Source organism: Ornithodoros turicata, chromosome 1 (assembly GCF_037126465.1).
Source record: "Ornithodoros turicata isolate Travis chromosome 1, ASM3712646v1, whole genome shotgun sequence".
Lineage (NCBI taxonomy): Eukaryota > Metazoa > Arthropoda > Arachnida > Ixodida > Argasidae > Ornithodoros > Ornithodoros turicata.
Genome location: NC_088201.1, coordinates 156612786 through 156627213, shown reverse-complemented (window position 1 = coordinate 156627213; position 14428 = coordinate 156612786). Strand labels below are relative to the sequence as shown.

General features: G+C 46.5%; 1 protein-coding gene and 3 non-coding genes across 4 annotated transcripts; 3 read left to right on the top strand and 1 right to left on the bottom strand.

Moving 5' to 3' along the window:
• Positions 1 to 1883: 1883 nt before the first annotated feature.
• On the bottom strand, positions 1884 to 3539 carry LOC135388086 (endothelin-converting enzyme-like 1). The gene has a single exon (XM_064617402.1). It carries the CDS (start codon positions 3537 to 3539, stop codon positions 1884 to 1886), a length of 1656 nt encoding a protein of 551 aa, XP_064473472.1.
• A 9775-nt stretch (positions 3540 to 13314) lies between these two features.
• On the top strand, positions 13315 to 13387 carry Trnav-cac (transfer RNA valine (anticodon CAC)). The gene has a single exon. It is a non-coding gene; the product is annotated as a tRNA-Val (tRNA).
• A 233-nt stretch (positions 13388 to 13620) lies between these two features.
• Trnav-cac (transfer RNA valine (anticodon CAC)) lies at positions 13621 to 13693 on the top strand. Its single transcript has one exon. It is a non-coding gene; the product is annotated as a tRNA-Val (tRNA).
• A 232-nt stretch (positions 13694 to 13925) lies between these two features.
• On the top strand, positions 13926 to 13998 carry Trnav-cac (transfer RNA valine (anticodon CAC)). Its single transcript has one exon. It is a non-coding gene; the product is annotated as a tRNA-Val (tRNA).
• Positions 13999 to 14428: the final 430 nt, after the last annotated feature.

The following is a 14428-nucleotide window of genomic DNA, read 5'->3' as shown; positions in this document are numbered from 1 at the left end:
TATAATGCCAAGAAATGTGATTACTGCTCCTGTAACGTCAAACGCCAGGTATTCGAGAGTGAGAAAGATATGCGCAAGTGATGCAGCAGTGGTGAGCCGTAACTATGAGAGAGTGAAGTCTTTAATTAAGCAATGAATTGACTTACTTTATCAAAAGACACCTACAATGCGAATAAAAATATCTTTCGTATTAGGCGTAGCACAGTTCCGTTGACGACATACGTGACGTTCATTGCGTTCTTAGCCAGTTTGCCGCTGGCCGGAACGCGACAGCATAATTATACGATTTCTAACTGCACAAATGGTATCAACAGCGTGTTTTGGCATTGGCAGATCATCCGAAATATAAGAAAATCGATGCGATCAAGAAGCCTACGTCGATCGAGCAGACGCTCCCTGCCATCATCGCTTGTTTACATTCCCGTGTGCTCCGTAGAGAGGGAGGGAAGTCTTGAAGAACACTGATATCACTTACGTCGGCGATATAAACCGCGTGAACAGCTGCCGTCATAAAAATGGCGGCCCCCATGTCTGTTTCTAAATGGTTAATTTACGATTATTTAAAATATGGGGCTCTTTTGTGGAAATGAAGGGTGGTTTCAGATACAGTTCGATACGGGCTTCCAGAATATTGTTACAGTTTCAAGAAGTTAAGGTATCTCCGGAGCTGACCTTTAAATCCTACAATTTGGACCGCACACTCATCCGTGGAGGGCTCCTGCGATTGGCTACCAGCCCTTGCCCGACGCATCCGCTTCGCGACGTAGTGGCGGCTCTTTCTCCCCCCAGTCCACACTTGGCCGCGCCGCACTTCATTCGCGCGCTGGTTCGAATGCGCGTTGTTCTCCACCGGAGAAGGGGGACATTGGCGTCCTATTGCTAAGCGACGCAGCCCCGCCGGACCCAAGATGGTGGGCTCGCTCGTCGGCGTGGCTCAGTGTCGCTACTCTGCTTCCTATTTAGTGACACTAGTCTTTCCTTCTGTGTTTTGCTGGTAATGTAAGTCAACTTGTGATCGCTGACGTCACAGGAAGCTATGCCGCTCGTTAAGTGGTCCTCCGTCAGATTTGTCACACAGTGGTCGATTGGTATGTTTCTCTCGGGAGTGAAGTACCTTGTTGAAAAGCGCATCATCTGTTCGAACCCATGATTACAATACACCTCTTCGCACCAAATTGAGTTATTGCTTACCAAATTGATATTTAAATCACCTAGTGTGACAGCGTTATACTTCTAGGAACAGCAGAACAACGTTTCAAGTTCTTGCAGGAAATGAACAGCCGGATTTTACGGTGATCTGTACACAACAGCAACCAGCATGGGGCGTCCTGGAAATGTTAATAACTACGGTCCAAGATGGGGTAGGAGGGATGCAGGTTCAGAAATCTCTAGAAAGATGTTCTCACAAAATGGGGATGTCTGCTCGAACTCTGTACAGTACATAATTTCTTACGCATAGAGCAACCCCACCCTGACAATTACTACACTGGGAGTCGTAAACATTTATGCTGGAGAAGGAATCGCTCAGGGCACCCAGCCATGTTTCGAACAGAGCTACATTGTATTGCACCTATTTTATTGCAATATTTTTTAAGCCAACACGGTGAGTTCATCAAAATGTTTGTCAATGCTTCGCATGTTCAAATGTATACAGCAGGAAATGCAGAATCGACAACTGTTACTAAGTCATCTAAAAATGAAGGTATGTGTCAAATCCTTAAACTATTATCTCAACTACGCCTGCACAACGCGAAATCTCAACCAAACACCACACCCCAAACTCACCAAGACAAACATGATGCGTCGGTTTATTGTTTGTTTGGTCTTTACCTCGTGCACGTCCATTAGGAATAACTTCAATTGTCATCATCGTAACTATTCCATCAGAAGAAGGAACACCTCTCAGAGGGGTTTAAACGGTCGCCGAGTTTACAATTGAAAGCGTCCGGAAATTCCGCCATATTGGTGACGGCAACGTTGCATCGTTCCCCATGGCGAAGGCCGTCCGTTTCGTCCTGCTCATCGCACCATTTGTAGCAGTGAGCGAGGAAAAATAGCTGCATCGAGTAGAATGGAAGTGTTGGGAGCAAGGGATCCTTTCCTCCAGCGACAGCTTGAAAGGCTCTGGCCGCCATTTGCAGACCCACTAAGTCAGCGAGGAGTACATCACCTGCCTCGCTGCCCAACTTCACGCTTCCTTCGGTCAGGGTGTCAGCCGACAGCCTCACACACTGCGCTTGTTTCAAGTAGTGGTCCCTCGCAGGTGGTGACCACCAGTTGTGCTTATTTCCGAACGCGTCGTACGTGCTGCCGTTCAAGTCGTACCCGTACATGATCTCGCGTCCGGCTAGCGCACCTAACCCACCGTAGTTGAACGACGCCGGACCGTCTCGTATAAAGAGCGTCGGTCGAAGAGCGGGTGCCAAAGCTACTAACCGATTGCTGTGAACCACGTAGAATACTTTTGATTCATACACAGGAAACACAGCCCCGGTGTTGATGGCGCTCATTTTCTTTACTTGGAGCGCTTTAGCCCCTCGCAGCCAAGTGTCAAAGAATGGCTCCCGTTCCTCCGGTGTGTATCCTTCGTAATACGCATCTAGTTGCTGGACGTCGATGAGACCCTTTGAGTACGCTGAATAGAACTCCATGGCCTTCAACTTTGCGATGGCGGCTGCTTTCGGTTCGTCATCGAGCGAGCTGGTGTTGATGAGCGATGCTATGTAGGCGTCTCTGACGTTGAGCACAATGCCATCCGCTGCTTGGATAGCGTCTTCAGTGATCACTTTAGAAAGGTAGGACGCAGAAAACGCCACCGGCATTACTTCCGAAACTCGTGCAGAGCACAGGTCTCGAGGCGATCGCGACGGCGATAGAGTCGCCAAGAGAGACGGACTAACATACACGCCGTATTCTCTTAGCAAAACCCACGCTATGAGGATTTTCATTTCAATGTCAGCAAAACGGCTACGCAAAGTTTTGATAAATTTAGTGGCTTTTGGATCGACGAACACCACGTCCTTCTCGTGGACATATTGTTTTCCGAGATTTATCAGTACAACCGGCCAGTCATCTGGAAGTTGTCCTACTGTCGTCTCCTGGTATGACGGCCTATCTGAGTCCGTAAGAGGGACATTCCAGGCGATATTAGAAGCATCTTCCTCCGCCTGATCAATATCTCTCGCGAACATACCGGCTTTGATGCCTAACGACGTCTGGTCGTACGTGCCTTTGAAGTACGCCTTGTAGCACTCGTGATATACCTTCCGTGCCTGTCTGCGATTCTTCTTCCTCTTGGCGTACCACTCCAGCTCTTTCCTGCTGTGCGATATCTGCATGGTTCTACCCTTTCTCCGGTCTAGGTTGTTTCCAACGGCGATGGATACGAAGACGGGGATGTTGTACTCCAATCCCAAGCGTACCATCGATTCGAAGGGATCGAAAGTCGTGGGCGGAAGGTCCAGACTGACGTGCATGTCGTCCATCATGTTGGAGAGCACATACCTGGAATCCTGGTTGTCCGATGAGAAGAGACGCATGCACGATCTGAACAAAGTGGCGGCTTTCTCAATGGCATACAGTTGACGACCCTCGGCGGCCGGGGGCACGAACAGAAGAGCTATGGCGTAACTCAAGATACTGTTGCGTCCACCTTTGAAGGCGTCTGGAATATGTTCGTTGTATCTGTCGCAGACGAAGGCGAAGAAGTCGTGGCAAGGATTGACGTTGAAACTCAGGGTACACTCTTAACTCCGTACCCTTTAGTAAAGGGTAAAAAATCGCAATATTTTACCCTCTATTTCAGAAGCTACCAGGTACCCTCTGAGCGACCCCTTTTATAAAAGTTACAAGGAAACCCACTAATTAGAGGTTACGGCCTTCAATCCAGCACCTGCCCGTAAAGGTTACGCCAACGTGCGGCTTTTTATACAGGATGTTCATTTTTATTCGCAACAGAGTAGCGCTCATTTGGCAGGTGGGTTATGTGAATCTTTGCTAATTAGTCGATCCGTAGTTACAAACACATGCGTCAGGAAATGTCGGAAATGTTTGTAACTACGGATGGGTTAATTTGCGAAAATTAACATAACCCACCTGTCAAATGAGCGCTGGTGTGATGCGAATAAAAACAAACCCCCTGTGCGTGGGATATGGACAGACATTTACAGAACACACCAAGGTACCAAAATGAACCAGCAGAAAAGGAGATCTTGAACATATGTATATTACAAAAACAGAAGTCTGTCGAGAGGTGACACATTGTGCACAAGTGCGATTCTGGTGTGAGGAGAAACCATGGTCGCTTTACCATGTATGTGGAAAAAAGAACTATCTTCTAAGTGAGAAGCAATGCATAAAAGTGCGAGGAAGCTAGCGAGTCAAAACAACTGACCTATGTTTGCTAAGCTGAACACACCCAACGAAATGGAGAACTGCAGCAGAAAAAAAATTTATTCCACATTCGTGTTGCAGAGGCGAGCGCAAATGGCAATACAGTATTACATAAAACGCACACAACCTTGAGGAATATGAGTGTACAGTAACGCAGGAGACACTACATTACTGCGTTATCAGCGTTGGAGGCGCTCTGGGACGAGTTTGTGAGGTACTGCATTGCGCTGGTGACGGTATGTGAACCTGCATGTGGGATCATCGGAACAAAAGTTTGGGCAATGAGAGTAACATTTACGGAACCATTCAAATCCGTACAAAGCACAAGGTACAAAGCAGCATAAATGCGGGAAGGCGTTCACTCCGCGATTGAGTCTTAGAATATCGTAAGAATACAACAAGTAGGAAGCTGCGAATTATATATCTCGATGCATATATCCGCAGCTCGCAAAATGCACGCCGGTGTATTGACTTGGCGACCAAGTAAGAGCAGAAAAGTAGCAAGCGTAAGTGGCGTTCATATGCAGGACCGCAAAACGCTTGCCATAATCACAACAAACCTGCGCTAAGAGCTCTTGCTATCAAAATAACGCACGTACCTAGCACAAAATGTACACTTACCCAGTGTATGAAGTGTGTGAATTAGGGCTGCGGTGGTGACGTTCGTTTTCGGTTATATATTCTTTGCAATCTTCGCACTCACTACACTTTCCCCTGAGAACACCGAAAATATACTTGTTTGCTAGCGACATCTAGCTTTTCCGTTGTTCCTGACGATACTATGATAAACGCGAGGAAAACCACTGATTAAAACAGATTACACTTGTTAACGGACGGACGACGAGCGTTAAGCGTTTCAAGGAAACCGCTCTCAGTGTGGATAGACCTAGACCAGGCTCGGCCTCCGCAGCGAAATCGGAAATCTTGGTGGTTGCGGCATTGACAATTGTTTTCCACCCTTTAGAAAGAAACATACTATCAGTATTTCAGACTGCGAACATATAATCTGTGTTCATACAGCATTGATAACATGTAGTTGACGTATAGGTGACGCTGAAACAGATAAAAAATAACAGCGTAGATTCGCAACTGTCGTCTCGAATGGGAGGCTGAAACGCGGCATTATGCTGAAAAACAAAAGGAAAAGAAACGATAAGAAACTAACAAAATGATTATCGTTGGAGATTTCGCTTAGAAGTTACAGTGTCGGAGTAGAGGGTACATTTATAAGTTACAACAAGCTGTTTTTGTTTTTTCCGAGATGTAACTTCTATTCGTGTTGTAAAGACATGACCTTGGTCGCTTTTAACCTCTAAATATACGTTACAGTGGTGTAACCTATAAGAAATCTCGAAATCTACGTCTATATAGAAGTTACATGTTTCTAAAAGTTACAATAAAAGGTACGGGTTTAAGAGTGTAGTGGCTAGTGCCTCGGCCGCATGTTGACAGCTCTTCGTGTAGCACAGTTGGACGTGCAGGCCTTCTGAGGAGTTTTTTCGTTGCACGTCGTTGTAGTGTCTCTTGAAATATGCCAGCGATGTGACAACGATGGTTCCCGCCGTGACGCCAAGCACGGTGGCTCCAATCCAGCTTAAAGCCGCTGATAGGGTTGACCATGCAAACTCCACAACAGGGCCGTCCGGGTTCTGCAAAGAGACAAACCCCATCAGCAAATACCAGCCTGCCTCAAGTGATAATCTTACACAAATGTGCAGTACTGCTCGACTAGGTTTTTTCACCGCTCGATGCGAGTGTTCATCTTTCATCAACATTCCCTACCAACGTTTCAAATGTAGCACGGGTCACAAGGTGTTTGTGATATTAAGGACTCGCAGAGTGTGCGAAGGAGGCATCGTTTCACGTTCGAGCTGTTAGAAAACCAAAACCTTGGACGCTCGTATTTACGATGATACGATTTCGTTGATCGAGCTTTTCCTAAGTACTTAAAAGACACTATAGTGCATAAATTTTCACGTTTTTGCTTTTCCTCTTAAGAAGCCTGACAATGAGGAGAGGCTTCTCATTGGTCCCCTCAGACGATTTCGCGCGATGATTGGACAAACCGGTAGAGGAGACCAAATAGAACCCGCGCATCATTGTCGGCCTCCTTCTAATTGGGACAGACAAGGAATCCTCGTCGGAGGAATCCCGTTCCTTTTGCGTGTGAGTGAAGGTAACAGCATCGGCTGTACCATAGCAACGAACCTGCTGTAGGTGGCGCTGGGGAGCTGGTGGTTTTAGCTTGCTAGACTGGTTAGTAGGTTTAGTTAAGGTTAGTCCATGTTGTGTCACTGCCTTTCCCTTGGAGTGTGCACGGGGCTCGGTCCCCAGCGTCCCCCCACCTCGCGCACGCTCTTTGCGTCGATGCCATTTGTCTGATCCTCCGTGTCGGCATAAAAATGTGTTTTTAGTAGAAGTATGTATAGCTTACGGGTATGTTATATTCGTACTGAACTTAAAAATAAATATTCCTTCATAAATATCGCTCATTTAGGTTTATTCGCAATAAAGAATTCAAATGACGTTCGTACGTGTGCAATTATCTGACTTCAGGGTTTGTTACTTCGATAAAAATTCGTAAGTTATTTTTCATACTGCGAGGAGAAATGTTCGGACTTTACTGCCCTTTTCTGAGATTTACTGGTTTTCTGTTTCCGAAATGGCACCCATGACGACCTAGGGTAGGTTCAGGAAGTTCAACTCGACCGGAAGACAGCTATCGAAGGCAGCTACCCCTTCTGGTACCCTCAGTAGACACCTTTTAGAGAAAAATCTGCGACCAAAGCGGGTCATTTGTTGCAGTAATTAGCTGGTTTCAGTTTACAAATTTTTCTCGCGGCTGGTAGCGCTGAAGCGCAAAAGGACGCCCTTCCCCTCTCATGTTCACCAATGAATTACGTCCTTTTGCACTTCGCCGCAACAAGCCTCGACAAAAATATGTAAACTGAAACCAAGTAATTACTTAAACAAATGACCCGCTCGGGTGGCAGATTTTTCTCTAGAAGGTGTCCACTCAAAGTCCCAAAAGAGGTAGTACCCATTTTGAAGTCGACGGCGCCCTGCTTTAGAAGATATGGATTTAACCGAGACACCCGGTATAAGCAGACCGCAGTCAGCGGCAAATATAAACACGCTACTCAAATATTTCAATCCTGCGGAAGTTTCTGCCTCAAAATGCTTACTTGGACCATTGAGGTCTCTGCAGAAGGCATCACAACAGGCGATGGTTCTTGAACGGGAATTCTCACGTCGTTGCATCAAGTCTTTCGCAGACAATTATAAGCAGAAAGAACGCGAAAAGAATGAGTGAAACAGCTACTGCGTGCCCCGCTGATGTCACCGTAAATTCTTCTTCTTGTCCACCACTAGGTACAGTGGCCACAAGCCACATTACCCTCGCAATATGTACACGCCTTTTGTATCCGTAAATATGATAATGCTTAAATTCGTTGTTAGGGCGCTTAGTTTTCGGACCCACTCCAGCGAGAGCGATGACGTGGCGCTAATATAATTTCTGCAAGGATCTGTGCCTTCCGGTATGGTGACGTACGTGTCACTTGGGGTACTGCCAACTTCACCTAGATAAAAAGACCCGCTTAAGCCTCCTCTCACTTCTTCGAACGTAGACTTTTTGACGTAAACAAGTCGCCCCTGGTAGTTCTTGCCCAACGTGTTGAGCATCGCATCGACACTGGCACCACACGGACACTGAGACAACGATCGTACCGAGCTTCACCTCCGGAACGAGTTGTCATCGAAGATGAGGTATAGGACATGCTCCCTCGGAACATCACCAGGCAATCTGCAAGTTCGTACGTAGCCCTCTCCTGTTGTTTTGGTAAAGAAAGAAACGATGGTACCGTACGACTTTGTGTCGACTATCGAAGGTAAAACAGAGTCACACGGAAAGAGAATATCCCACGCCGCGTATCGACGACGCGGTCGTTTGCTTACACGGCGCGAGCTGCTTCTCTTAGCTGGACTATGGTGGGCTAGCTGGACCTCAGGTCGGGCTATTGGTAGATTCCTACTGCATGCATTTCGGGTTATGGAATGTCCCCGATATACCCTTGAAAGCATAATTGATTCCGTATTGCGCCGATTAGGCTGGAACATCTGCCTATGTTATCTTGACGACATTATCGAACATTGAAGATCATTGCTTCAGCCAGACTCCAAGTAGTAATCCGAAGAAGTGCCATTTCGGCTATCGGTAGACAAAGGTGCTTGGCTACCTGGTGTCCCGGTGTAATTTCTGCGGATCCAGACAAAGTCCACACGCTTTCAGCTTTCCCAGTGCCAACGCACACCAAAGGGCTACGCAGCTTCCAGGGAACTTGCTCGTGCCCTGCGTTGGGGACTCGACACCACTTGCAGTGGATCTTGACCACTCTGTGTACCTTGCGTAGGGAGTTCCTCTACTCTGAAATTCCATCAGGAAATCGCGCAGCGCATCATGATATTCCTCGACAGAAGACCCTGAAGGGCAAAACACTGTATTGGGACACCGTCACCAGCATCTTCCCACCGCGACTATGTCGTCAATCCTACACCGCGATCCAACAGCAGGACATACCCAAAAGGATACGCAAACGGCCAGTCCCAACAGGAACAAAGGACATCTTTGTTCGTTTCCGCTTAGAAGTCCTCCCCAAGACGCAGTGCCTGAAGGGTAAAGGCTTCTTCGTGCCCTTGGATGCAAGGTGTGAGGTATGCGGTCAAGTCGAGAATATTCGCCATTATTCCACGAGTACAAGAATGCAGTGCTTTTCTGAAGTGATTTGTGGGCCTCGTTGGATGTAATGTACGAGAGCCTGAAGTCTCTGAATTTCGCAGCCTCCAAGCATATCGAGGTGCTTAGTATTATAGGGATGCCTGGACATCATGCTCTCTAGAATGCACGAACGGCCCGTGTTGAACGCGACGTCAGGACCGAGTCCTACTTGACAACGAAGCTTTTGTGGACATTATCATTAGTCGTCCGTCCGCCGTCCATTCTGGCTGACCTTTCTTGTGAAAATATATAGATTCCCCCCCCCCCCCCCACACACACACACATTAATCGGAAGCAAGAAGCTCTGTGAAGAGGAACAATGGCAAGAATTAGCTCAGGTTATCACCTGCCTTGTTGGCGCGACATTCGGTCGCATCCTCAAACGATACAGGAAGCGCTCGGAACAGGGTCTTTGTACACTCGGATTTTAAATACGCATGTACACGAGGAGTATGTACTATGTATTATGTGCATTATGTACTTGGATGTTTTATAATATGCAATCAAAAAGTCCAGCTGGCGAAAGAGACAACAAAAGAGTGTAGTGGTTATCACATGTGCTTCACACGCACAAGGTCCTCGGTCCGATCCCTGTGTGTGTGACCTGTGTGTTGTGTACCATGTATTTTTTGTATCCTGTGTATTTGGATGCTGCGGTGTGCATCATTCATCATCCATCACTCATTAGCACTGTACAGTAATAACTTATTTTAATGTTTGTAAATAACTGTTATTACCTGGTGGAAAAAAAGAAAGTTTCCTTGGTGTAGCCTCGATGACGCCCCCTTTGCTACTATTTAACACCACATCAACGAATCACACGACTGGGAGCCCACTGAGTGCAGTAAAGAAGCTGGGAATGAAAACTTTCACTTAGACGTGTCAAATACACAAAATCATGGCTGTAACATCAATCACAGTGACCACCTTAAACGTCAGAGGGATAAATTCACGGAAAAAACAATATCACTTGAAACGATATCTTGAAAGCCATCCGAACATTGATGTTATTGCCATACAGGAAACAAAGATAAGTACAGAAGAGGCCATTGCTGATCTAATAAACAAGCTGATTGCCCAGCGGTATGATGTCGTCGTGAGTCATGCAGTGGGCCACTCAGCAGAAACTTTACTGTGTTTGAAGCAGAGATGCGATATGACACCGTTGCAGCATGTGGTCGACAAACAAGAAAGGGTAGCGAGGCTTGATGTGCTCATCGATAATGAATTGTGGCGTTTTATCAGTGTGTATGTTCCCAGCGAGGCGCAGGAAAGAATGGCGTTTTTCGAATCTCTGGAAGACAATGCAACAGGAGCCGATAACATATTGTTACTTGGGGACTTCAACTGTACCTTGAGAGATAAAGACAGGAGCAACGCCAAGCAGTCCCCAGACAGGAGTAAAGAAGCATTAGTAGCATCGATAACGAACAGTGGCATGACAGATGCATTCGATTATGGACGAATAGGTACACAAACCTTTACGCACTTTCAAGGAAATGCGCATGCCAGATTGGACCGAGTGTACGTCACTGCTTCAAGCAAAAGGAAAGTTCATCAGTACAACGTTCATCTCGTATACTTCAGTGACCATTGTATGGTGGAAGTTACCCTAGGACAAGATAAAGTTATTAAAGCAAAAAAGAATGGATGGGCCCTGTGGAAGTTAAATGTGAAGCTGTTAGAGGACGAGAAATTTCTGGAGGATGTGAAGAAGGAGATAAGGAGGTTATCTTCAAGCCGGGAGCATTCTACAAGGAAATGGAAGATATCAAATACGATCTTGAACTAATCAACCATTCAAAGTACGAAGGTGCAAAGGTTAGATCCAGATCTCAGCAATACCTGGCGGATGAGGTGCCTAGCAAAAGACAATTTCAGCATGAAGTAGAGCATGGAAAAAGAAAAGCAATACAGGAGATCATGCATGACAAAATAGTTAGGAATGAATCAGAGATCCGAAAGTGCCTCGAAGTATATTACAAAGATCTCATAGGGAAAGAGAAGAACCGGTAATGAGGGCTGCGAATGAAATAAACTTCGACTTGCCACGACTGACCAAAGAAGAACAGCAAATACTGGATCGCCCTTTGAAACTTGAGGAAATAAGAGAAGCCATTTCGTCCCTTGGCCGAAACAAGACGCCAGGTCCAGACGGCCTAGGGGCTGAATTCTACCAGGTGTTCGCCGACCCCATTGCAACGCTGCTGTTACAAGTCTACGAAGAGTCAGAACGACAGGGATTGCTTCCCCGGTCCTTCAGACACTCGCATACGGTGCTTATACGTAAGCAAGTTCCTGAAGAGTCTACACCTTGGGTGACTGACTTGAGACCAATCGCATTGTGCAATGTCGATTATAAACTCTATGCGAAAGTATTGGCAGGTAGGCTGCAGAAAGTTGTAGTGAGTCTTGTCGGAGAGCATCAGACATGTGCCGTGAAAGGTAGAAGCATTCAGACGAATATCCATGTGCTGCGGACTGTGCTGGATGTGTGCGCGAGAGAAGGAGATCAGGCAGCTGTGATGCAAGCTGACATGTCGAAGGCTTTCGACAGAGTGAGCCATGAATTTCTCTTTTCGTCCTTCTTGAGATGAACTTTGGCAAGACATTTACACATCGTATTCGACTCTGTTATGCAGAAGTGGCTACAAAGCTCGTTATAAATAACCAGTGTACAGGAGAAATCCCTCTACGCTCGTCTGTGCGACAAGGATATCCATTCTCACCCCTGTTGCTCGACCTATTTCTGGAACCGCTCTGCCGAAATGTCATCAGTAACATGAATATTGGAGGGTTCCACCTAGGAAACAGTGAAGTCAAAGTTTTGGCGTACGCTGACGACTTAACCTTCGTAGTCGCTGACAAAGAAAGTGTTAAAGGTGTGATAGATGAAATAGAAGATTTTTGCGAACTGTCGGGTGCTAGCCTCAACAAAGGCAAGTCAATTGGGATTTGGGCAGGACAATGGGGGACAACGCCATCTGTGTATCAAGGTATGAAGTGGCAGTGCAAACCAAGCGTATATACTTAGGCGTACCGCTGCAAGCGTCTGGGAACACCAGCAGGATTTTGACTGAACTCTATCGCAAAGTACGGACTCAAGCAAACATCTGGAAGGGGAGGGACCTGTCGATTTTCCAGCGAGCCAGTGTGTGCAACGTGTTCTTGGTGGCAAAAATCGTTTACTGGCTACAAGTGCTGCAGTGTTCAAGGACTAAAATGCAGCTCTTTCATCGTGTGTTCGCCGTTCTGGTATGGAAGTCCAACTGGGAAGCGATGCGTAGGAGCAACCTCTTCAGAAGTGTGCGCCAGGGCGGACTGGGGTTACATCTTTTTGTGAAACAGTTAACTATGAGGCTTTTCTTCTTCCGGAAGTGCCGGCACCCAGTGATAAGGGAGATGTTACAGGGCGTTGGACAGGCGCACTTGACAGACCTGCTGTGAAACGTACTTTCGCCCTGTCCGGTTCTATAAAGAAGTCGTAGAAAGTTTGCGCTTCTTACAGGCAAGGTTCTCAAGAGTATATATTTTCGAGGTTGGCGACCGTTGTGAGTGTCTTTTTCCTGTGCCACTTTACAGATAAATTCCTGTCGAATGGAAAGGTACCAATATTTTGTACAGGGTTAAAAAAATGATGGTCAAACCTTTCTTTCTCAAAGTGCATACAAACACCTTGCCCGTAAAGTCTTGGCTGTATGCTAAAGGAATATTTGTCCCGTGGTCCACAAACTATAGATACTGTAAGGAACCGGAAACAATAGAACATGTCTTCCTGTATTGTACAAAAGCGCAGTTCATGTGGGATGACTTGAGCACCGCAATTGGAAAGCGACTGCAGTTAAACCCGCACACCATGCGGTATCTGCCACTGCCAGAGAAGAAAGGACCGCCATATGGACACGTTGTGCGTTGTAGCAATGTTCTGCTTGTGGAAGTGAATAATCGCTCGTAGAAACGAAGAACCTGTGCAGCCACCCATGGTATATCTCGCAGATGAATTGACACAAATGAAATTGTATGCACAGTGTAGAGGTCATGTTTTGACATGACAGTGTTTTTGTCCTAGCGCCTTTTCGTTCGACGCATGCGTAGGGAATGAAATAACGTGTAAATAAACGTTATTACCTGGTGGAAAAAAAAAAGTTTCCGTGGTGTAGTGGTTATCACGTGTGCTTCACACGCACAAAGTCCTCGGTTCGATCCCCAGCGGAAACAGGTACGCAGTAGTGTTTTTGTCCTAGCGCGGGTATTTTCGTTCGACGCATGCGTAGGGAATGAAATAGCGAATCAGTTCGTGTGAAAATAAACAAAATGATTCACACGTGGTTCTTGCTGTATAAACCACGTAGGATACATATCGTTAGCAAATTCATTCAATTCTCATTCATTAGCTTTCCTCGGAGATGGAAAGAATCATCCAAAGCACGTGTGGAAAACGGTACAACATCGTTTCCGTGGTGTAGTGGTTATCACGTGTGCTTCACACGCACAAGGTCCTCGGTTCGATCCCGAGCGGAAACAGGTACGCAGTAGTGTTTTTGTCCTAGCGCGGGTATTTTCGTTCGACGCATGCGTAGGGAATGAAATAACGAATCTGTTCGTGTGAAAATAAACAAATGATTCACACGTGGTTATTGCTGTATAAACCACGTAGGATACATATAGTTAGCAAATTCATTCAATTCTCATTCATTAGCTTTCCTCGGAGATGGAAAGAATCATCCAAAGCACGTGTGGAAAACGGTACAACATCGTTTCCGTGGTGTAGTGGTTATCACGTGTGCTTCACACGCACAAGGTCCTCGGTTCGATCCCGAGCGGAAACAGGTACGCAGTAGTGTTTTTGTCCTAGCGCGGGTACACTCTTAGAAATAGGCCTTCTATCGTGCCGTCAAGAGCTGCCGTGTCTTCTAGATTCACGCTCAAGGCCGAAGTTTTAGACGACAGATGCCCACGTGACCCGGAAGAAAAGAAAATACCATAAAAAAATTTCTTGCTTTTTTTGGCGCGTACGCCGTGTAGAAGACACGTTTATCACGTGACCAGGAATCGGACGTCGTGAAGTCTATTTCGTGTTGTCTAAATTTTTGCCGTGGTTTCTATGCGCTCGGAGTGATCACCTGACCGGCGTCGAGGAGTCACGTGAACTATGCGACGGGGCCAGACATGCTGGTGGCGCGGCACTGCTCACACCTCTTCTTCGATGCCTTGCCGCCAGCGTTTCCTCGCTTTGCTGATTCTGGGATTCTTTTACAG

Coding starts and splice junctions, on each gene's coding strand:
- LOC135388086 (XM_064617402.1), bottom strand. CDS start 3,539: ATGCGTCTCTTCTCATCGGACAACCAGGATTCCAGGTATGTGCTCTCC.